This window comes from Lissotriton helveticus, chromosome 1_2 (genome assembly GCF_964261635.1).
Source record: "Lissotriton helveticus chromosome 1_2, aLisHel1.1, whole genome shotgun sequence".
Taxonomy (NCBI): Eukaryota; Metazoa; Chordata; class Amphibia; order Caudata; family Salamandridae; genus Lissotriton; species Lissotriton helveticus.
In genome coordinates, this window is record NC_136058.1 from 360,787,516 (window position 1) to 360,811,720 (window position 24,205).

Here is a 24,205-nt window from a genome sequence, read left to right on the forward strand (position 1 = left end):
AATTATATGAAATATATTATTTATTTTCACGAGAGTGGGAATAGTAAAATTTACCCATATGCTATCAAACGCTTTCACTACTGTTGCACTCTCTGGAGTAGGAATAGTAATATTTACCCCTACGCTATCCAACGCTTTCCCTACTGTTGCACTCTCTGGAGTGGGAATAGTAATTTTTACTCCTACGCTATCCAACGCTTTCCCTACTGTTGCACTCTCTGGAGTGGGAATAGTAATTTTTACCCCTACGCTATCCAACGCTTTCCCTACTGTTGCACTCTCTGGAGTGGGAATAGTAATTTTTACCCCTACGCTATCCAACGCTTTCCCTACTGTTGCACTCTCTGGAGTGGGAATAGTAATTTTTACTCCTACGCTATCCAACGCTTTCCCTACTGTTGCACTCTCTGGAGTGGGAATAGTAATTTTTACCCCTACGCTATCCAACGCTTTCCCCACTGTTGCACTCTCTGGAGTGGGAATAGTAATTTTTACCCCTGCGCTATCCAACGCTTTCCCCACTGTTGCACTCTCTGGAGTGGGAATAGTAATTTTTACCCCTATGCTATCCAACGCTTTCCCTACTGTTGCACTCTCTGGAGTGGGAATAGTAATTTTGACCCCTGCGCTATCCAACGCTTTCCCTACTGTTGCACTCTCTGGAGTGGGAATAGTAATTTTTACCCCTGCGCTATCCAACGCTTTCCCTACTGTTGCACTCTCTGGAGTGGGAATAGTAATTTTTACCCCTGCGCTATCCAACGCTTTCCCTACTGTTGCACTCTCTGGAGTGGGAATAGTAATTTTTACCCCTACGCTACCCAACGCTTTCCCTACTGTTGCACTCTCTGGAGTGGGAATAGTAATTTTTACCCCTGCGCTATCCAACGCTTTCCCTACTGTTGCACTCTCTGGAGTGGGAATACATTTTTTTACCCCTACGCTATCCAACGCTTTCCCTACTGTTGCACTCTCTGGAGTGGGAATAGTAATTTTTACTCCTACGCTATCCAACGCTTTCCCTACTGTTGCACTCTCTGGAGTGGGAATAGTAATTTTTACGCCTACGCTATCCAACACGTCCCCTACTGTTGCACTCTCTGGAGTGTGAATAGTAATTTTTACCCCTACGCTATCCAACGCTTTCCCTACTGTTGCACTCTCTGGAGTGGGAATAGTAATTTTTACCCCTACGCTATCCAACGCTTTCCCTACTGTTGCACTCTCTGGAGTGGGAATAGTAATTTTTACCCCTGCGCTATCCAACGCTTTCCCTACTGTTGCACTCTCTGGAGTGGGAAAGGTAATTTTTACCCCTACGCTATCCAACGCTTTCCCTACTGTTGCACTCTCTGGAGTGGGAATAGTAATTTTTACCCCTGCGCTATCCAACGCTTTCCCTACTGTTGCACTCTCTGGAGTGGGAATAGTAATTTTTACCCCTACGCTATCCAACGCTTTCCCTACTGTTGCACTCTCTGGAGTGGGAATAGTAATTTTTACTCCTACGCAATCCAACGCTTTCCCTACTGTTGAACTCTCTGGAGTGGGAATAGTAATTTTTACCCCTACGCTATCCAACGCTTTCCCTACTGTTGCACTCTCTGGAGTGGGAATAGTAATTTTTACCCCTACGCTATCCAACGCTTTCCCTACTGTTGCACTCTTTGGAGTGGGAATAGTAATTTTTACCCCTACGCTATCCAACACTTTCCCTACTGTTGCACTTCCAGGAGTGTGAATAGTAATTTTTACACCTCCGCTATCCTACGGTAATAATATTGTGTATTTTTTATTAATAATATGTTAATATATAAATGTTTTAACAGATATGATTGTATTATTTTTTTATATAAGTTAAATTAGTTATTTTATAATTTTAGGGTAATTTAAGTATTTTTAAGTATATTTTAGCTATTTATTTTTAATATTTTTTAAATTTTACATTAATTTTAAGAAATTTGATATTTTTATAATGTATATATATACATAAACGATATTTTGGGGTCGATATTTTGGTACTTACCTGTTTGTAGATAGGAATTCGATATTTTGTCTGTCGATATTTTGGAATCTATATTTTGGGAAGTCTATATTTTGTCCCTCGATATTTAGTCAGTGTTCCCGTTGGACATAATTGTGGGAGTAAAAAATAAAAAATGTAATTTATACTATTGCACTTCCAGGCTCTTTCAGAAGACCACAAAAATACAACATTGTGGATGTATGCCAAGTTACTGGAAGTGCTATAAAGCTCTTAAAAAGGCTTGGTATTAGGGTAGCCTGTGGACACAGTAGAAGAGCTCTTGTCTGGAACACACAAGCCCTATCCCCCTGCTCAACCATGACTGCTCATGAAGCACAAAGCCTCTCCCAAAAAGGAATAGGGTACCAGGGGTGTGAAGAGGGAGGGGGTTGTTATAGAACCTTAATTGCGCAGCAAATCCTGTGTTCAGAATAGGAAATTTGTTTTACTGTATTTGACTTTAATAAAAAATTAGCAAGTGGGAAAATACATCAAAAGACTTTCTAAATTAACAAAATCATTGCATTCTCCAGAATGATCTTGCGAGCATGCATTTTACTGTGTACTAGTAAAATTTGTGAAGTGGATGATATTTGCATTCCATTTTTGTGTGGGGCTATCTCAATTCTCTTTCTGATTCACTTGTCTGCTGAGAGATTCTACATGTATTAACATACTTACAGCTATCTCATTGAGCTTGCTAGTGGTGTATAAACATGTGAGAATGGTGAGTAAATTTCCAAGGGTGTTTGGTGTGTTATTATATAGGTAGTCCAGAAAACCTAACTCTGTTCTTCATCTGTTAAGGTACTAGCATCTCTCTTGGCAGCTGCAATGGCCATGCCTTCCTCCTACACCTCATTGGAATCACCCGGAACATCCTTGTAGTAAGTTGGTGGTGGTGCAGTAGGGACTTCTGATGTCACTCCTGGCACTGGTGGCACTCCATAGAATTTTGACATGTCTTGCATCATGGGAATCCCATGGCACACTGGCAGTCCGCTCGCTTGTGTCAAGTGGACTCTTGGGTCTCCCGTGCCATTATTTTCAGCTACAAACGAAGGCTGCAAGAAAAGGCACTTTGTCATTTTCTTGTCATTCTTATAATTGTGCAGCTATTCAATCAAGAAACTCTGTAAAGATGCATAATAGAGATCATAAAGTGTAATGCAAGACCTAACCATCATTTGGCACATCCACAAATACTTCATACAGAAAACTACTGAAACTTTGAATCATTCTAAGCGCTAAATCATCATAAATAATTCTGTTCTTTCTGATTTCACAATGTCCAGGTATCCTACGTTCACAAAGGTGCAGACAATGCTTGAGGGATAAGCATTGAGTAGCAATTACTATGACCAGAATCTGTTTGATGGGGAAGACATCAGTAGTTTTTTAAAGTCTTCATTCTGGCTCACTTCAATTATTTGGATAATAACTTTTCCTTTCTTAGAGGGGTCCAGGTGTTCCAGATTCCCGTTGGCCATCCTGGAACCAAGTGGTCTTGAGTTGCTGGCAGAACTGGTCTACAAATGTATTAATAAGTCTTTGGAAACATGTTTAAGAATCTTAGCATACATCTGATAACTTTGAGGGTTGTACAACACTTTTAAATCCATGATAACCATGACTGGTCAAAAGAGCTTAAGTGATGGCCTATTATACTGTTTGCAAAAGCCGAAAGTCTCAAGATATAGGGTTGGAAGTTGACCTCCCTAACCTAGCCCTAAATTGTGCTTGTAGCTAGTTAATATTGTGTGGTTATCTCGGTCACTTAAGAGAGAGATTAATTGATTCTGTAATAGAAAATGTTGATAACATTGCAGCACTTCTTATATTATTTGTAAAGTACTGATGTATAGGTTTGCTTATGCATTTATGTGTCAATGCTCAGAGGAAATTGCCCCTTGGAGATCTCCAATTGATTATCTGTTTGATGAGTCCAAAATGCATCATTGGTGATAAATTAGAAGGCCAGACGAAAATAATAAATACAAAGCAATAACATAATTGGGCTGTATGTCTTGGATATAAATTAAAAATCAGTCCAGAGAGAGACATGATCTGAACTCAACCACTCTTACAGATTCTCTAAACACAGGGCCATCCAAGAAACGCTCTGAACACAGGCCAGTCCAAGAGAGACTCTGAACACAGACCAGTCTGAAAAAGATTCTGAACACAGACCAGTCCAAGAGAGTGTCAGAAACCCAGACCAGTCTGAAAAAGATTCTGAACACAGGCCAGTCAAAGAGAGTCTCTGAACACAGACCAGTCTGAAAAAGATTCTGAACACAGGCCAGTCCAAGAGAGTCTCTGAACACAGACCAGTCTGAAAAAGATTCTGAACACAGGCCAGTCCAAGAGTGTCTCTGAACACAGACCAGTCTGAAAAAGATTCTGAACACAGGCCAGTCCAAGAGAGTCTCTGAACACAGACCCGTCTGAAAAAGATTCTGAACACAGACCAGCCCAAGAGAGTGTCAGAAACCCAGACCAGTCTGAAAAAGATTCTGAACACAGGCCAGTCCAAGAGAGGCTCTTAACACAGACCAGTCTAAAAATATTTTGAACACAGGCCAGTCCAAGAGAGACTTAGAACACAGACCAGTCGGAAAGAGATTCTGAAAAAAGTCACGTCTAACACAGGCACCAAACACAGTCTTTGTGAGCTTCTGAACATAGGGCAGTTTAGGAGAAGTTCTAAACAAAGATCATTCTAGAAGAGACATGTACACAGGCTAGTCTGAGAAAGATTCTGCCACCAGCTAATCTCAGAGAGGGTCTGAATGCTGGTTAGACTGAGAAAGGCTCTGAACGATGCCCTGACTTAGACAGGGTCTAAACACTGGCCAGACTGAGAAGGGCTCTGAGCATAGGGCCGTCTAAAAGAGGTTCTGTATAAACGTTATTATAAAAAACACACCAATCTAAGGAAGGCTCTCATTGCAGGCCAGGCTGAGAGAGGCTCTGTACAAGGCCCCATCAAACACATGCTCTTGTAGTGTCTTGTGATTTAGAGATGACAGAATCCTTTTGGTTCCTGATGGACTCTGTAAGTTCGTGGGTGTGGATGAAAGAGTTCATGATGTTTGCATCTCCGATTTCCTCAGACAACAAATCCTGAAAGAGACATTCAGCTTGAAGCAAATACTTATGGCTGCCAGAACGGGAGAAGGAGCTGACAGACAAGCAGCTAACCTGGAGGCAGCACCAGCCCAAAATGAATCAGCACTGAGTTTGAAAAGTAAGTCAAATACAAGGTAGAAGGCCATAAAGTAATGTCTCCAAAGAAAAAGAAGTTGCGTTTTTTGTGTTAATTCTTTTTCCACATGAAGGTAAATGTCCTGCCATTGGACAGATATGCAAAGGATGCAGGAAAGAAAACCATTTTGTAATGATTTGCAAAGAGAGGGAAAGATCAAGTGCAGCACGTTGAGAAAATAAAATGGAGGAAAGATCAAGGGCCAGATGTACGACCATCATTTGCATGCCCAAACAGGTTTGCGACCAATTTGCGCATGCACAAATACCAGAGGGCCATGTACAAACTCTATTTAGCGAGTCACAATTTATTTTAGACTCGCTAAATAGGATTTGCGACTTCCTGCGACTTTAGGAAGGGGCATTCGAAGGGCATCCCTTCCTAATAGCGACTTGCTACCCCATGTAGGAATGTTTTGCAACCGCAATTGCGGTCGCAAAACTCTCACAATTTACCGCCTTTTTCAGGAGGGTGGTAAAGCACTTGCAAAAGGGAAGTGGTCCCCAGGGGAACCCTTCCCCTTTGTGAATGCATGGGAAAATATTTTTGGGGGCAGGCAGTGGTCCCAGAGACCACTACCTGCCCTTAAAAAATGAAACAAAAACATGTAATTTTTCTTTTTTTAAATGCAGACCTTTTTTCTTTAAGGGAAACAGGCTTCATTACATTTTTTTAGTTTCAACTGCTAATTTTAAAAGCAGTCCCAGACATGGAGGTCTGCTGAACCTAGCAGGCCACCATAACTGGGAGGGATAGCCATTTCCAATGGGGTCGCAAATTGCGAGTGCCTCAAGTATATTGATTAGGCCTGCAATTTGTGACGCTATTGAGAATCGCAAACAGTGTCTCTGACACCATTGTACATTGGCATTAGGGAATTGCAAATTGCGACTGGCAATTTTTTGCAATTTGCAAGTTGCTAATGCCAATGGTCGTACATCTGCCCCCAAGTGCCTTACGTCGAAGAAACAGACTGATACCAGAACCTTCCAGACACAATGCTCTACACACACACAAAAGGCCGAGCGACCAGTTGATGCAAGAAGATATTGTACAACATTGATTGACGTCAAATTCCTTGTCTAAAAGTTTGTAATTATCAAGAGGCATTGTGGAAGATGGGTGTGCGATGTCAATGTTGCCTGCTGGATGACATTCACTTGTAGGATTAGCTTCTTGCAAGGTAGAATACCGATCGAAATTTGGTCAACAAGTGAAAGTGTGAACTTTATTTGGATATTACGCCAGTTGAAAAGTACAATGAACTGTCTCCAGTGCCCTGTTTAACCCCATCGAAGACCAAAGTGTATACGTGGGCCACTTTGACACCACTGAAAAGTCAAGGGTCATTCAAAGCAACTGTGAAGCATAAAAAGATGAAAGTACAAGCACCAATGCATGTCTTGCCAAGCACTCCATTAAGTGCAAGTCTACTCAGTTTCTGTACTGCTACTGACATGGGGCTGATTTCTGTAAACAACACTGTAAATTCCTATCATAAGATAGTGAATCAGTTTCATCTTTGTTTAATGGACTAGGAAGACTTAAAACTATGAAAGTGCAACTTAAGATATATGAGGACATCTGTCCTGTTTCTCAAAGAGATCGTCCAATTGTTCTACATTTACAATTTGCGAGTGGCTAATGCCAAAGTACTACTTTTTCAAGAGGCTGTTGAAAAATAACTTGAGATACTATTAAAGCATGACATCATTGAGCAATGCACTGGTCTGATACCATGAGTATCATCCATAGTGGTAGTGCCGAAAAAGGATAGTGGGGGAGCCATGCGCACCTGCATCTATATGCGCCAAGGAAAAAGGCAATTGAAAGAGAACGAAATCCGAGTCTGCAAATTACAGACATGATTACGTAGCTTAATGTAGCCACACCGTTTTCTTGGCTCGATTTGAACAAGGGATATGAACAACTCAAAATGAAAGAAAATTGCTGGTACACTACTGGCCTTTTTGACTCATGTTGCTTTATTTAGACATAAAAGGCTAAGTTTCAGAGTATAATCAGTTGGAGAACTTTTTCAGGATATCACTCGCCGCATGATACAGTCAATCACAAATGAGGCTGTAGTTGGTCAGTAAGGTTTAGAGGGGTGGAGCTAAGCTTCAGATTTTCTGACAATCACGCTGGTATATCATGTTAATTTTTATTAGAGAAGTAGAGCATGAGGGGATGTTTAAGAGCCAATGGAAAGGGAAAGGAGTGTGGATTGTGAGGGGTACTTAGAACACAGAAAATTGTATGCATGTTTTTGTCTAAGTGAGCATTTAAAAATCCCAGGGGAAATCTAACAGACACCTTAGCATGCCCAACTGAAAGCTCCTGTACACAACTATTTGCTAAATAATATATGTATTATGATTGTGTGGCACCCCATACACACACCCTGAAGCTGCACCTCGGTCACAAATGCTTTCAATTACAGTGATGACATACTAGTTTTTTGGGGCCACACGAAAGGAACATGATAAAGGTCTTAGACAAGTGTGTAGTATGCTTGCTGATGCAGGTGTCACTTTAAATGTGGCAAACTATTTGTTTCATCAAACCAACTCAAGTTCTTTGGTCCTATCTTTTCTAAAGGGGGAATGGCTCGGGATCCAAATAAAGTACAAGCCTTGTCATTCACTGGTTCCTCCCAAGATGTAACTATGCTGCGATCCTCCCTTGATATGGCCCGTTACATTTCAAGGTACGTGCATGACCTTGCCACTGTAAGTGCCCCATTGACAGACTTAACGAAAAGCAAACTGTCCCATTTCAATGGTCAAGTGAATGTGAACAAACTTCAAGAAAATGTAGCTTGCAATTGAGAACTCAACTGAAATGGCATACTTTGATCCAAAATTGCAGTTGGAGGTTGTTGTTGATGCTAGCCCGTGGGGTTGGGGGCTATCAATGCCAAGCCCAATTTACATCCCAATGCCCCAAAACACATTGTGGCTCATGCTAGCCAAAGTGTGTCTTCAACAGAACATGCCTATTCACAACCTGAAAAAGAAAGCCTCACTTTGGTGTGTGTGGGCATTTTTATGTGTTCCTACATGGAAAACATTTCACAGTTGTCACCGACCACCAAACACTGCTGACCATTTTCGGCAATCCTAAAGCCAAGATGCCTCCTCGCTTTGAAAGGTGGGGGTTGTTACTGCAGGAGTATGATTATATGATTGTGCATTGACCAGGAAAACATCAAAACACTGCTGACTACTGGGCACGTGTGCCAATACAGTGTCATGGCACTACTTCTAAAGTGACTGATGCTTATGTTAACTTAATTGTATAATCCAGTACCCCTGCAGCCATATCCGTAGAACAAATCATTACTGCCACAAGTGCTGACAGGGATTTGTTAATAGTCCAAGATATTATTACACACCAATTGTGGCGAAAACATACTCAACCTCTTCATGATGACCTTGAATACTAGAAATTCAAAAATGCCTAGAAAGAAATTTCAGTTACCTTACGAAGGACCGTCATTCGTCTTACCCAAGAGGGTGAGATAACAAGTTATTGAACGGATTCATGAGGGACCCCATGGAGTTGTTGCTATAAAACCAGATCTACGAGACCGAGTGTGGTTGCCTCGTCTTGATAAAAGAGTTGACAAATAGCTAAAGGCATGTCATTTGTGCAACTGTTTGTCATCTAAGACAACCCCACATTCATTAAACATGTCTTATCTCCCAAAGAATGCATGGGAGAAGATTGCAATTTACTTCTTGGACCCCTTGACAATGGCCATCATCTACTAGTAATAGTCAATTAATATTCCCATTTCCCCCTTGTGGAAGGTCTGTTGTCAGCTACTCATGACAGTCATTGAGACTCTAGAGAGTATTTTTGCAACATGGGGTGTTCCTTTGATTTTGAAATCTGACAATGGCCCTCCAATAGGTGAGGACTTAAAGACTTTCTCACTTATTTAAATGCCAAGCATCAAAAGGGAACACCTCTCTGACAACAGGCGAATGGTGTGGCCGATAGATTTATAAGCACCCTCAAGAAGACTGTTCAGCGCACTGCGCTGAAAAAACTTGAACTCAAATTAGTTCTTTAATCTACGCTTCTGCATACAGGTCAACTCCCCAATATATCACAGGTGACAGCCCTGCCACCTAAACATTTGTGCGAGCAATAGGCACATTATTTCCACTGAGAAATCTATTGACATTGGTGAACTTTGCACTGCTGATAAGTCTCACAAACACAAAATGAAGACCTATGCAGATAGACACCGCTGTGCTTGGTACACTGTGTTCAACAACGGAAACCAAGTTATCGACAGTCAGAAATGGAAATGCAAGTCTGATGCTCCTTTTGATGCTGACCAACTGAGGGTTGTCACTAGTAAAGGACTGCTCACCATCCTGGAAAGTCCATTTTACAAGCATCTTCACATTTAAAGCAACTGACTCGACCTTCGCCAACTCCAGAAGTCAGGAGTGAGACTTGTCCACTTGAGAATCCAGAGACCACAATGACTGTATGAATGTCTCTATCACTAATGTTAGTCATGGATACTTCTCTGGTATCTCCGCAGCCTCACATGACAAGATCAGGACGATTGATTTGAGCTCCAAAATTACTTATTGAAGAGTTGTAATGCATACATGTATTATTGGTACTTTTTATTTAACAAAGGGGGAATGTAGTGTCTTGTGAGTTAGAGATGATGGGACCCTTTTCTTTTCTGCCGGACTCTGTTGAACAGTGATGTAACTGCACGGGTGGTGGAAAAAATTATGTAGAATGTTCTGTTAGCAGCCTGAGGAATAAAGACGTGTAATGCCAAGCTCAGTGTGTGCCATGATCATTTGCATGTACCCGGGCTGGAGAGGACACTATCGCTCTGAGCACAGGCCAGGCTGAGAGGGGCTCGCAACACGGAGCCTTCTAAAAGAGGCCTCATCAAAGGTAATTCTAAAAGATGCCTATACTCAGAGCAGGTTAAGATAGGCTACAAACACAGGGCAGCCTGATAGGGTCTCTGAACACAGGGCAGACTGAGAGGGTCTGAAAACATGCCAGTTTAAGTATGAGCCTGAAAACAGGCCAGTCTGAAATGGGGCTCTAACCAGAGGGCAATCTAAGAGAGGTTCTGAAGAAAGGTTAGTCTAAAAACCATGTACACAAGCCAGTCAGAAAGATTCTGAACACAAGCCAATCTAAGGGGTGCTCTAAATGCAAGCCAGTCTGAGAGAGGCTCTGACCACAGGGCAGTCTAGGAGCAGTTCTGAACACAGGCCAGACTGAAAGGGGCTCTGAACACAGGTCGGTCTAAGAAAGGCTCTGGCCACAGACCAGTCTAAGACAGACTCTGCACAAAACCCTGTTTAAATAAAGCTCTGATCTCATGACAGTCGGAGAGAGACTCTGAACGCAGACGAGTCCAAATGAGATTCTGAACACTGTATAGTCTAACATAGGCACTAAACAGTGACTAGCCAAAGAAAGGCTCTAATCACAGCCCAATCTGTGGGAGGTCTGGACACAGACCAGTTTAAGAGAGGCTCTGAACTCAGGATAGGCTGAGAAGGCACTAAACATAGGTTAGTCTTAGAGATGCTCCAAATACAGGCCAGTCTGAGAGGGGCTTTGAACACAAGCCAGTCTGAGATGGGCTCACAACTTGGATACATAATCAGATACATCATTTTGTATGTGTACATTTAGGATTTTTGGATCTTATTAAAAGAAGTCTTTGGAAGAATAAATGTTGTTCCCTTTTGTTCTTAGATATTGCATATTTAAAAAATCAAGAATAGTCTATGAAAGCTTGAGAGACAAGTATGTATTGTTTTTGTAATGTGCATTTTGGTTGCTATATGTGTTGGTCTTTATACAGTGGGAATACAGCTGTGAAGCAACGAGGCAAACCTCTTCCTTGCCCTGGATCCCTTTGCTTGTAGATGGATATGCAGGATGTCCATTGAATAGGGCTTTGGCTGGATGCTGCTTGGTGGACACCATGGTGGATCTTGAAGGGAGGGACGGGAGTTCTTTAAGAGAGGCCGGATAGAGGACACCGGGCTAGGGTGAACAATCGTCCGTAAATTTCATGGACCTCTTGTGGGTTGTCCATCATCATTGCTTTTACAGACGCATTTTGTCTGTAATTTTGGGGATGGCAGCAAGCTGTACTGTTTCCCTACGACAATCGGAGCCAGCTCGCACTTCTCTTTGAACTCTAGTGGCTGCAGCAGCACCTCCCAGACCTCGCTCAGTCAGTGGACAGGCCCATTGTCAATCTGACTATGGATGATTATCACATAAAGAATGACAATGGGCCTAAGAGGTAGTGAAGCACCTAGTATATCTGCTTACGTGGGGGTGCCACGGGGTCAGATAAAAGTGTTTATTGGCCCTTTCTGACTTTGATCTATGGCTCTTAAGTCAGCATAAGACAGAATAACAATAAACACAGCAGAATAATCACTGTGATGCAGCTGTGGGTGTGGGGAGTTGGGCAAAAGTGTGCCAAAGTAGCCTAAAGTGGTGAGAGAAAGTGAAATGCACGATTGTCTCAACCTAATATAAACTTTTTTTGATGTTGGTTGTCTATTTACTTCTATATGTACTATTGTGCAACCTCTTCTGATGTGTCTGTAAAACCTACCTTTTGTCCCAAACTTTTGTCCTGAATTTTGACAGTCTGTCCTGAATTTTTGTCCTGATTGTTGATCCTATGTCATGATTTTTACACTCACTGTCCTGAATTTGCACCTATGCCAGTTGGTCACCCTACACAGGGCAGGCTGACATTGGCATTTTAAGGGCGAAGAAGATGAAGCAGGTACCTAGACACCTGAACTTTGCATGCAAGGTTGTGGCTCTGGACAGAGTTTTCTGAAGGAACATGGTATTTGCCGTGAGAGATGTGAAAAAATATAAACCCCAGAGTCATGATGATGGCTGGAATAAGGGAGGGCATTCAAACCTGGATTCAGGTCTTGGATGATTACAATGGTGTAATAATGTGGGTGATGATGGACCCTTACATATATTGTGTAGAAATATTTCCAATACATCCAGTACAGGGGGATTCGGCCTGTACTGGAAAGGACAATGGTGCACCAAGATGTTCTCTGGGTCAGAATAAGTTGCGACAGGAAACTATGTGGACCTGATGATTGAAGATGAAGGACCATATTTAACAAATAATCATGCAAGCCACCTTGCTTAGCTGCACTGCGTGAAAAGGAAAGTGCAGGAATGCAGGGTGCTGAACAATATATGGCAACTACTTGTCATTTCCCAGTGCTGGCACACAATGTGCTGACTAGTGACAATTCAGGCACCCTTGCATCATAGCATCTGTGTTGTAAGCAGGATTTTTTTTCCTGCATAAAATCAACGCTGAGAGGCGTTCTCAGCTTTCTATGTGTGCTGCAAAATACAGCACACATTGAAAGAGGAAGTGATAAGAAAAAATAAAGATATTTATCTTGTTGCACCTCCCCTGGGGTGACAGAATTTTGAAACATTCACAGTTCTACTGATGGTAAATCTGGGGATGCCCTAAAATCTATGGATTGATGCGTGGTAATATCCATGCTCCACCCATGGAACACTTCCCTGGGTCAGAAGAACACACCTCAGAAATTAGTGCTGTGTTGCGTTATTAATAAATTAAATTTAAGATGCAACTGTTTCCTAAATCTACCCTTTAGTCTCGCAGGGATTCGGGCTATAATTATGACCGAGTTTGTGTCGCTCTTGCAACACGCAACATGTTGCAAGAGTGACGCAAAACTTAAGTCATATTTTTGAAGCCATGCAAACCACTTTGCTTAGCGTTGCGTGTCTCTACAAATATGGAGTAACGCAACGCCCTGACAAGAATTGTGGTTGCTGCTTGATTAGGGTTCATGCACTCATGACCATTATCCCAATTTCCAACAGTTTCCATCCCACAATGCGCATAGGCAATCGGCAAAGTTACTAACTCTAAGTAAGTGATTCCCGCCATAAAATGGGAATCTCTCGCTATTCATCTGATATTATAGTTGTGCTAATCAGTGAGATTACCACCATCGTCAATAGGGCCCCAAGAGTTAACACATATGTGCATTGAAGACAGAACACATGAATAGATAGAACATGTTTACCTGAGCTGCTGCGGGCTTGGAACACCGGCACGCAGATTTGCATCCATAGCAAGAGGCAACGATTGAGATAAAAAACTCCAGCAACAAGAGCAGCAAAAGCACCACCAGCATGCCATCTCTGTAACTCTGTAGCAGGGAATTGAAATCAATGGTTTAGTAAAAATACTGAGAGGATGAACTAATCAGGGTTGAGGAAGGAGCTGAAGGTCAAGATTTCACTCTTGTTCCAATTCAGCACTATGTTTTATTGCCATTTAAACATTCTTCATGATAAAGGGATAAGGTCCCCTAAAATGACGTAGTAAGGAACATTGGTGCTCATAAGTGTGGTCAGATACAATATACATATTTCCAGGAATTACATGGCCATGTATTTAATTGATAGCCTCCAAAACTAGGGCTGATATGTTGGCTTTTATCCTCTCTGCAATTTGGGGCTACATTAGAAGAAGATGTAGATGAATATGGCCCTTTGCTTTGAACTGGCTACACGGCAGATGGAGAGGCAAAACACAAAAGCAGTAGGAGAGGTTGATATGAGAGGCCTGATTTACAGCCATATTGGAATGATAAATGTTCTGGCTTCTAGAGGGAGTGGTAATTCCATAGGACAAAACACCTATGGATAGCAGCACATGTTCTCTCGAAACTGGATCATATACTCCCATAGTCCCATGTATGCTAACCTGCCACTTCTGGCTCTGTTTTATCTAGCTCCAATTACATCCTCATTATGTGTCCTTGTTCCCAGTAGACCCTGCTTGGCCGCTGCTTAATTTCTATGTGTCCCAACCTTTAGTAGCCCCTCTGTGTACCCCTGCCTCTATATCCCCTGTTTGAGCCTTTAGCCCTCTGCAGCCCCTAAGTGTGACCTCACTGCTATTTCAGATGGGAATTGAGCCTTCCTCTCTCCTTGACTGTGGTGCCACTAGCACTTTGCACCTACTTTACTCCAACTTTCTTGAGCTTAATTTCAAGGAAGTATGTCTCACCTAGGGACTTCCTCCTGGAGGATGCTGTGCTAGCTGCCTCCTCTTCCTGTAGTGCCCTATAGATCAGTCACTGTGAGAGCCTGTCCCTCTTAATCCATTCTCCTCCTCCCAGGCTGCCTTGTTACACTCCCCCCTCCATCACAGTGAGCTAAAGCATCTTGACATCAAGTTCTTCCCTGTGTATCACTAGAGCATGAATTCTCCCTCTCCGCATGGGCTCATCATTGTGTCTGCATTGACCCATTGACTTATCTGCAGCTACCATGTCTTGTTGTCATCGAGACATACAAAGTCTATCAATCTTCCTGCACATCACCACCCCAGTTACCCTTGCTGCTCAATCTCTGCTTTGAATCCTACACTCCCCTTCCTTGCTCCTACATACTCTCTGCCCATGAACTGTAGCCACCACAAAGACAAAGCCCGCTACTTTAATATATATATCTCCCTCAAGATTAGCACACTTGGATTTTTGGCTCCCCTAGACCTATCTCACTCCTGCACACTTCTACCCTACCACTTGTGCTTGCATGCATCTACACCTAGGGATCCCTTCGCCTGCAGCAAACCATGTGTGGCATTGCCTCATGCAGGTACCACCCTTGAAGCCCAATGAAGAGACAGCCATCTTTAACACTTATATCCTGGCAAGTCCTTTACATTGAAGATCACATGCACTGAAATCTCATGCCCCTGCGACAAAAGACGCGAACATACAAACATGTCATGCATGCAGGTCATGCAACTACGCAAACATAAATGTTCTTTGTGTTTCCTAGAGTCATGCATCAATGCACCTCTCAGATAGCCCAGAGTAATACAACTTACACCAATACAGCACAACCCCTGCCACTATTACCATGTAGATACACACAGGGGGCTGTCCCAAGACATACTGGGCCCGATTCACAGAATGAACTTAAGACTAAATCCTAAACTTACTACTGTTTGGTATTCACAGAATGCACTTACTACTTTCGGGATTCACAGAGTGAACTTACTACTTTCAGTATTCACAGAATGAACTTACTACTTTCGCTATTCACAGAATAGATTTAAGACTACTAACTTTACGTCTGTAAATTCCGGCCCGGAGGCGGAGCTTCTGGCTTGGGGGTGGAGCTTGTGGGAAGACACATGGCTGAGGTACCATAGCATGAAGAGATTACACTAGTAACTTGCAAGTCACATAATACTTACAATGAGAGTCTCTCTGAACTTCAAGCACTCCTTGTGTTTTTTGCCACGCGTCACACAATTTTCTTCATCAAAGTCAGAGAAATCCTTGTAGGTAGCCAAGTCACAGGCATAGATGATGATGCCCATGGCGGCCACAAGGGCGCTCAAGATGTTCATCACCAAACTGCTGTTCACCTATAGAAAGAGGAGAACAGGGTCCGAAAAGTTAGCAATGTAGGGCCTTAAGAGTGAAGCTATGGTGAATGACACAACTGCAAGATGGAAGGATTGATGCTATCTCTCACCTGGAAGAGATTCAATCAGAGCCTTTGAGCTCAGGAGTGAAGAAAACCCACAGCATAGAAGCCTTTGTGGCTGCTTAGTTACATCAGGGATCAGTAATGCATAGACTCTGATAATTATTTACAACATAACTACATATCAAGCAGAAGGGAGCACATCTGTGTAGACATATTGTAATAGTTCCTTCATTAATGTTCATAGAGATAAGGTTTTATGTTGGGCTTTATAATAAGTCATCGCATGTGTTTCGCTTACAATGAATTTATCAAGGCTGTAAGTTGGCCACCATATCAAGTGTCACATATTCCTGTGTTAGCAATAATGATCTACCAAAGAAATTATGTATCTAAAGATGAAGCCGGAACACCAAGGGGAAGAGAAAGAGTCAAGGGTGAATTATCAAAGTGCTTTACTCATGGGGGTGACTTAGGACGGATTGGTTACACCAAATTATTTAGTGAAAGGCCTTAAAGGTAGTACAGATATTCAAATCCACCTAGTCAGCATTGCCTATCAGAGTCAGTCACCGAATGAGGAAGAAGCGAAATTCTCTGGTAAGCATCCAGAAGTACAGGTGTGATGGTATTAGAGTTAAAATTGTGAGCTAGAGAAAAAAGAGAGGGAAAAGAGTTGGATATCTACCTTTGGTCGTAATTTGTGATGTTGGTTCAATGAAGAGAAACCGGTAAAATTGGTTAGTAATGAGAGAATGAACTAATGGGAACATATGTAAATAATGGAATGAGAGTAAGAAAGAGATACTTAACTCTATATTTATTTATATTTTTAACTATTTTAAATAAGTTAATTCAATTTAAAAAAAAATCTCATGGTGTTTTATGTTAAGTCCCTAACTCCATTATTTTCTACAGGAGGATCTTGCAGTACCAGTGGTTGGCCACGTGTAGTGTTGGACTTACTATAAGAGGGAAAATTAATACATAAGTGCAGCTTGTAAATATAGAAAAGTAGAAAACATTCTCAAAAGTGTAAACTTACCCAAAAGTGTAAGTTACCCTTATGAATCAGGCCTTTAGCAAATAAAAGGTGAATAATGAAGAGGGCATTGATGTAAAAAATGAAAACACATTCTTTCCTTTCTCTTTATCCCCCCTTTTTAAAAGACGAACTATTTTCTCATATTTTACAATTCCACTTGTCTCCCAGTACTGTATTATTAACACAACACATTTCAGCATGTCTCCTTTTCTGAATAGAAAAAAAGGAGGAGAAAAGCAGCATGGGTGACCAGTGACATACAAGCGCTTCATGACCTTGTGGCTGAAATTCTTACTGCCATTGGACAGTGCTTGCAGAATGTCTTTGAGGCTGCCATGTAACTGTCTTAAATGTCGCTATGATACGCACCTGCTTGGGAATACCATCACCGCCACCAGTGCTCTGATTCTATGTACCCCTTCAAGAATAGGTTTATAACATAAAAGAGGCAATGCATCTAGCAACAGTGGATCTAAAGTGGATTATTATGACTAAGCCTTTATATGTGACAGAAAATCGAATATAACTCTATTGTTTTGTTCCTTACAAATAGAAATGAAGAACATCTTTGAACTTGGTAATGTGTAATACAAACTCAGAAAACACAAAGTAAGTACTGCTAAATGTACTCATTAAGTAGGATGTATTTATTTATTTAGTGTTTTATAGAGCACAAACGTGGCCCGTTAGGGTATCAGAATGCTTTACAGAGATAACAAGTTGTATACAAATATGAAATAGAAAAAAAACATAAGTATGGATAGAAGGAAGTGAAACACTAAAGGGGATAAACAGGGTATATACAATTTTCAGATCATAATGCAGAGATATCCAGCAAATACAATTGTGGAAGTATCAGGTCAGTATAAGATGGATAGCAGCCAGTCAGTACAAAGTGTAGCAGCGACAAAAATAAAGCAAAGCCGCAGAGCGTTGTGTGCATTGCTTGATTTGTGGGAGGAACTTGCCAATTAGGAAGGATTTGGCTTCCTTTTTAAATGTTGACAGAGAGGGAATTATTCTGATGAAAGATGGCAACAGAGAAGGCACGATTGTAAGTTTTATCCTTTCAGAAGCGGGGTGGCTGAAGCACAAGGTCTCTGGTGGACCGGGCGTTTCTTGCTTCTCCGGAAACCCTGATTTTCTGGAACAGATATGCAGGGGATTTCATGTGTAGCCCCTGGTGGGTGATACATGCCAGTTTGAGTTGGATTCTGGCTTCTAAGGAAGCCAGTTTAGCGCCTTCAGATATGTTGAGATGTGGTTGAATTCTTTTGAGCCTATTAAGAGTCTCGCAGCAGTGTTGAGGCAAGCTTTCAGGGGGGCCCTGGAGATCTTGGGAAAGCCAGAAAGGCTTGAGCACCAAATATTCGAATCTGGAGATAACTAATGCCTGGACTGCCATTTTTAGGTCAGTGGCATCAAGGAAAGGTTTTAGTTTCTACAGGTATCTCAGGTAAAACCTGGCAGTTTTAGCTATCGAGTTGATATGGTGTCGCATATTCAGGTTGATGTTTAGGATTATTCTGAGATTTGGCATATTCCAATATGGTCGGTGTGCAGTTTAGTGCTGTGATCGATTTGGTCAATTCCCAAATTTCATTGTTACTTTTAGGGGGGGGGGATTAGAAGGAACTCTGTTTTTTGTGCATTTAGTTTGAGCTGGTTGCAGGCGAGCCAATGAACAGTCAGCTTTAAGGCCTCATTCAAAGAGTAGATCTCCTCTAGAGATGAGAATTTGATGTAGATCTGAGTATCATCGGCATACATGTGAAAGGAGATGTTGGCGGTACGTAGTAACTCAGCTACCGGTTCAAGGTAGAGATTGAAGAGGGTTGGGGAAAGTGTTGATTCCTGGGGGGCTCCAATCATTATCAGGGAAGGAGCAGATAGATTACTGTTAACTAAGAATATCTGGGAGCGAATACAGGCCTATCTTTACATAAAGAAAGAAGGTATGTGAATTTAACACCACATTATTGGAGTACAATGGTGTCTGGCTCACAGGCACAATGGACTTGCAGCTCCCTAATGGGCTTCACCCTTGTAATGGTAATCAAGAACCTTGTAGCCTGTCATTCATCAAGATGCCTTTGGTTGGAAGGGCTACTGCCTCAATTGCAATAGGAACATTTGGGGACCCCATCTAGGACTTTTCCTTATCAGAGTGAACAAATGAAACAGGTCAGTCAGATTATGCTTCATATCCTTGACAGCAGCAGAAAGTGGTCAACTCAGGGCTAGTCCTGAACACATAGATAGCTCCTGAGGTGGTCTTACTGCCATCTTGGATGCTTGAATCTTTCTGGTACCTAGAGAATGATGTGGATTCCTTCACTGAGTAAGTTAGGGGGTTAATAAAGCCACTGACCAGATCCCAGGTGTAAAATCTCAGTCACGCAATTTTAAAACCAACTTCACTAAAATATTGAGTTTTAAATTGTGAGTTCAGTGACCCCAAACTCCAAATTTATATTTCTTCCCAATTGAAAGTTACACACAAAGCAACTCTAATGACAACCAATGGGAGAGATAGTCCTTGCAGTAGTGAAAAAGGTAGCGTTTAACTATCAGGACATGTAAAACACACAGGCACATGTCCTACCTTGTACATACACTGCACCCTGCCCATGGGGCTACCTTGGCCCTACCTTAGAGGTACCTCACATGTAGAAAAAGGGAAGGTTTGGTTGACATGGCAGTTTAAAACTGCACTCACAGGCACCACAGGGCCAGGCCTGAGCCATGTTTGTAGGGATACTCATGTGGGTGGCACAATCAGTGCTGCAGGCCCACTCATAGCATTTGATTTACAGGCTCTGGGCATAAACGGTGCACTTTACTAAGGACTTACCAGGAAATCAAATATGCCAATCATGGATAACCAAGCACAAAAACAATTTACACAGGGAGCATTTGCAGTTTAGCACTGATCAGTAGTGAATGAATGAATGAAAGCTTTATTCCATTTCAAAATGCATAAAATCATAAAAGCAACAAGTTTATTTCATACACAAAACATATATCCCACACATATACAGTTAGAGAATATAAGCATCATTTTAAAAAATTGATTAAGCTTTTCCTTTTTAAAAAAATGCTTTTTAAAAAGCCTGTCATTACAGCCACAGAGTGTACATCGTTTAAAGATAATAAAAACAATAGTGCCGGACGGCATTGACGCCATGTGCCTTGCTTTTTTAAAAGTGGTTTGATCCACCTAGACCTTTCTGCATCATAAAATTTACAAAAACAAATCACATGCAGTGTGGATTGATTGGACAAATTATCGCACGGGCACTTGCAAAGGATTCTGCTCCAGTCATTTGGTTTTGGAAATGTAATTAAACGAAAAAAGACATCAAACCTAAATCTTGTCAATAGATAACGATCAAAGCCCTCCAGACACCAGATTAAATAAGGCTGAATTGAATAAGAGACTAGGGTAAGTTGGTGTTGCATTACAGCTTTTTTGGATAATTGTACTCCTAGTCTGAGAGCTTCTAGGTGATGCCAGCACAGCAGCTTCAAATCCTTCCTTGATATAGTGCACATAGAGTCAGGGCGATTAAAAAACTCCGGTCTTCCTAGGTCCATGGTGAATTTACAAATATAGGACAACCAGGGTATCCTGATGGCCTTGTCCAAACCCAGGCAGTCAGTAATAATGTCTCTGTTGAGCATAAGATCCGGTGATGTCCAAACTCTATGCCATAGCAATAGGGGTTGCATACAAATGAGATCACTCACATACCGAATACCCAACTCTGAGTGACAGTTAAGCACTGATGAACTTTGGGGGGTAGCCAGGATAAATCTTAAAAAAGCATTCTCTACCTTCTGAATAGGGGTAGAATCAGATATACCCCACACACCTGCCCCGTAAATGGCTGTACTAATGCACTTAGCCTAGTAAATTTTTATCAGGATTTCGGGAGGTCTTTTTCCCATTTTATTAGAGAAACACATCAGTGCTGCCGTGGCTCTTTTGAAAATCATTGTCCTATTCCTAATGGCAGGCCCCCAGGACCCAGTTTCTTCTACAACAATGCCCAGATAGGAAAAAGTTTTTGTTGGGGCAATTTTTTCCTTCCCAGCAGATAGACGGCACTCTCTCTTCTTATGTCTACCACAGGTCATAATAAAAGTTTTTGTTACATTAAGTTTCAGACCCCTGTTATCCATAAAATTTAAGTAAGTATCCAATGCCGTTTGTAAGCCTCTTTGTGTACGTGCCATGATCATGGCATCATCTGCATACAAAAGAGACACAATTTGTTTATGGTTAACCTGCGGGGAATCGCGAACTTCAGCCTCCAGTTCCTTTTCCAAATCATTATTATATAAATTGAAAAGAAAAGGGGCGAGTACGCATCCTTGCCTTACTCCCCGCATTACATTAAACGATTTAGTGCATTCCCCATTATTACCGTATCTCACTTGCGCCCTGGCTCCTACATAAAGTTGCCTTAGGAAGGAAATTAGCACCTCATCCACCTTCAGGTCCTTTAAAATCTGCCATAGACGACTATGGATTACACAGTCAAATGCAGCGCTTAGATCGGCAAACACTGCATAAAGTATACCATCCTTAGCCTGTGTGTATTTCCCTAAAAGCATCGTGAAATTTAAAACCTGTTCAATAGTACCCCGTCCCTCCCTGAAACCGTATTGTACGGGGGATAAAATATTAGCATCTTCAGCCCATTGTTGCAGGCGGTTCAAGATTACCCTCCCTGTAATTTTCATAAAAGAATCCAGGAGGGATATAGGACGATAACAAGAAGGATTTTCCAGGTCCCCTTTTTTAAATATCGCGATAATTATTGAATCAAACCAAGTATTAATGAAGCCCAATTTACAGCTTGCCTTAAGGACGCGTGTAAGTAACGGGGACCATAGCTCGCTCGAATATTTGAATACATCTATGGGAACGCCATCCGCTCCTGGGGCTTTATTTCCCTTACTCTGTATAATAGCCTCTGAAATTTCCTTTACAGTGATCTCTAAATCAATTGGGACAAATTTTTCCCGATGCCCATAAGTTTTTGTCCCCATGACTGCAATTTTGTTTGCCCCACCTGGATTATAGACTTGCGCAAAGAAGTCTATCCAGGAACCTTCAGTTATTGCCACTTCCATTCTCGCCATGTCCCCAGTGGTAAAGAACGGTGCCTTGACTGCTTCCCAAAATGAGGAACTATCCCTTTTCAGCGAGGCCTCGTATAGGTTCCCCCATGCGGCATTTTTGATTTTACTTTTACAGGACTTTCTTGCTAAATTGTACTCATGCCTACATTTTTTTATTTCGTCCTGATTTCTCGGATTTTTATGCAGGGCCCTCATTAATTGTGCATGGGTCTTTGTGCAGATTGTATCAAACCACCCATTTTTACAAGGTTTCTTGCCTCTGTTGGGGCGCTCTAAATGCGCTTGAATAATCCTTGTGATATCATCAAAAGAATCTAATACTTCTGTGTGTGTAACCTCGTCCTGGAGGCATTTAATACAATAATGCTAGGGCTTGTTTTATAATTTTTGTACTAGTCGCCTCCGGATTACTATTTGACCATTTAAGAGCGTTACCATTTTGTCTACTCACTGTGCAATTAGTGGACCTTGCCAACCTTTCTACCAATGTACATTCTTTAGTTTTGGGAAGTTGAATACAAAAGCTAAGTGGGAAGTGATCACTTATTCCTATCGTATGGGTTACAAAGTCAGTTAACCAGGTTGCATGGGTATTTGAGATGGTAATAAAATCGATCAGCGTACTATACCCTCTCCCCATATATGTTGGGCTAAACTCCACTATAGGTGTACATAGCATATTAGCAAAACCCAAATTATATGAGGCCATCATCTCATTAAAGGAATCGCCACCATTTTTATGAGAAAAATGGGGTTGGTACTCGAAATTGTCTGCCTCTTGAACTCCACATCCACTTTGAATCTGTTTACAAATATTGTGGTTGAAGTCGCCTCCCCATATAAGGATGGAATCCCTCCCCAATTTTTCCGTCAAGATCCTTACCTCCTTATTAAGGGTATTTACCATATCACTTACTAAGCTCTTTTCTAAATTATTGTACATATTAATAATAATTATCTCAACCTTAGGGGACACCTGTATTACAATAATTTGATAATTGCTACATGACCTCAGCATTTTCAGTGATACTACCCCCAATAGGTTTGTTGCATACACACTAAGCCCCCTTTACTTCTCCCATGACTAAATGAACCTGCTGGATATGTTTTAAAACCATCTATGAAAATTTCCTCAAGGGTCCAAGTCTCTTGCAAGCATAATATGTCTACATCTTTAATGAAATCTACCCAGATTGGGTTGTTTATCTTAGAGCATAGCCCCGCTATATTCCAGAATGTAACTCTCAAACCTTTCGTAGTATGGACCCCTAATGGGACATATGGGGAGTTTCCAGGGCTAGGCTTACCAAAGCTAGTCAAAATAGTAGTATTATTGTGTAAAGAGTTGCACCCCTCGAGGCGAGCGTTGTTTTCCTCATGCTGAGATGGGTACAGCACAGTATCTCGCAATGTTGTGGGATTCGAGGGCTCAGTACCGGTCCCTGGGTTCACAGTTAGGTTAATACACTGTGATCCCCCCTCATTTCTTGTGTGGGCTTAGGTGACCTGTTTGTGGAAATAGAACTAACACTAGATAGTTCATTAACTATTTTACAGTTATCCGACCACACTTCGATGCTTCCTACTTCGGGAGCAGATGAAATAAGTCATTCGTTTGTATCTAAGCCAGAGAGGGGTTCAAAAATTTTGTAGTGGGATATTCCAGTACTCGTTTCGATTAGTGGGAGGATATCTATTGCCAGGAGGAAGGAAGAACCTATTTGAGCGCTGAGGTGGGAAAGAGGGGGGAAACCTGTTTACATACTGTCTTGGGACAGTGTGGTGCGGATTACGATAAGGAAATTGCAGAGAATCGTAGTGACCCAGTATTGGTAGATGATTAGGAGGCGTCAGATCAGTAGTGATAAAGAGCTCAGAGTTTTAAACCAGCAAAAATTAAATGCAGCTCACAATCAAAAACAGGAGGTCAGAAGCAAAAAAGACAGAGAAAAAACATATCAAAGATGCTAGGTCTAACACGTCATTTGGTTATAAGTGAAAATATTGACAATTGAAGCGTGTTACAAAAAAATCTTGGCCAGGTTTACTATTCTAAACTCCATTTCTACAGACCTTGAAGATACATATATGTGGAGTTTAATATATACCTGCCTGGATATACTTACCCGGTTGGATTTTTACTTTCGTCCTCCAT

The 24,205-nt window shown here is 41.6% G+C and overlaps 1 protein-coding gene across 3 annotated transcripts in view; it reads right to left on the reverse strand.

The window, feature by feature from the left end:
- Window positions 1–2,465: 2,465 nt before the first annotated feature.
- Window positions 2,466–24,205, reverse strand: part of LOC144805445 (membrane-spanning 4-domains subfamily A member 4A-like) — a 134,712-nt gene continuing 112,972 nt past the window's right edge. For all 3 annotated transcript variants that reach the window (XM_078672010.1, XM_078671999.1, XM_078672005.1), the window contains exons 5-7: window positions 15,619–15,792; window positions 13,427–13,552; window positions 2,466–3,090 (exon numbers count right to left, since the gene is read on the reverse strand). In XM_078672010.1, the coding sequence (XP_078528136.1) occupies window positions 2,878–3,090; window positions 13,427–13,552; window positions 15,619–15,792 (513 nt within the window). In that variant the 3' untranslated portion in view covers window positions 2,466–2,877. The remainder of the gene's footprint in view (window positions 3,091–13,426; window positions 13,553–15,618; window positions 15,793–24,205) is intronic.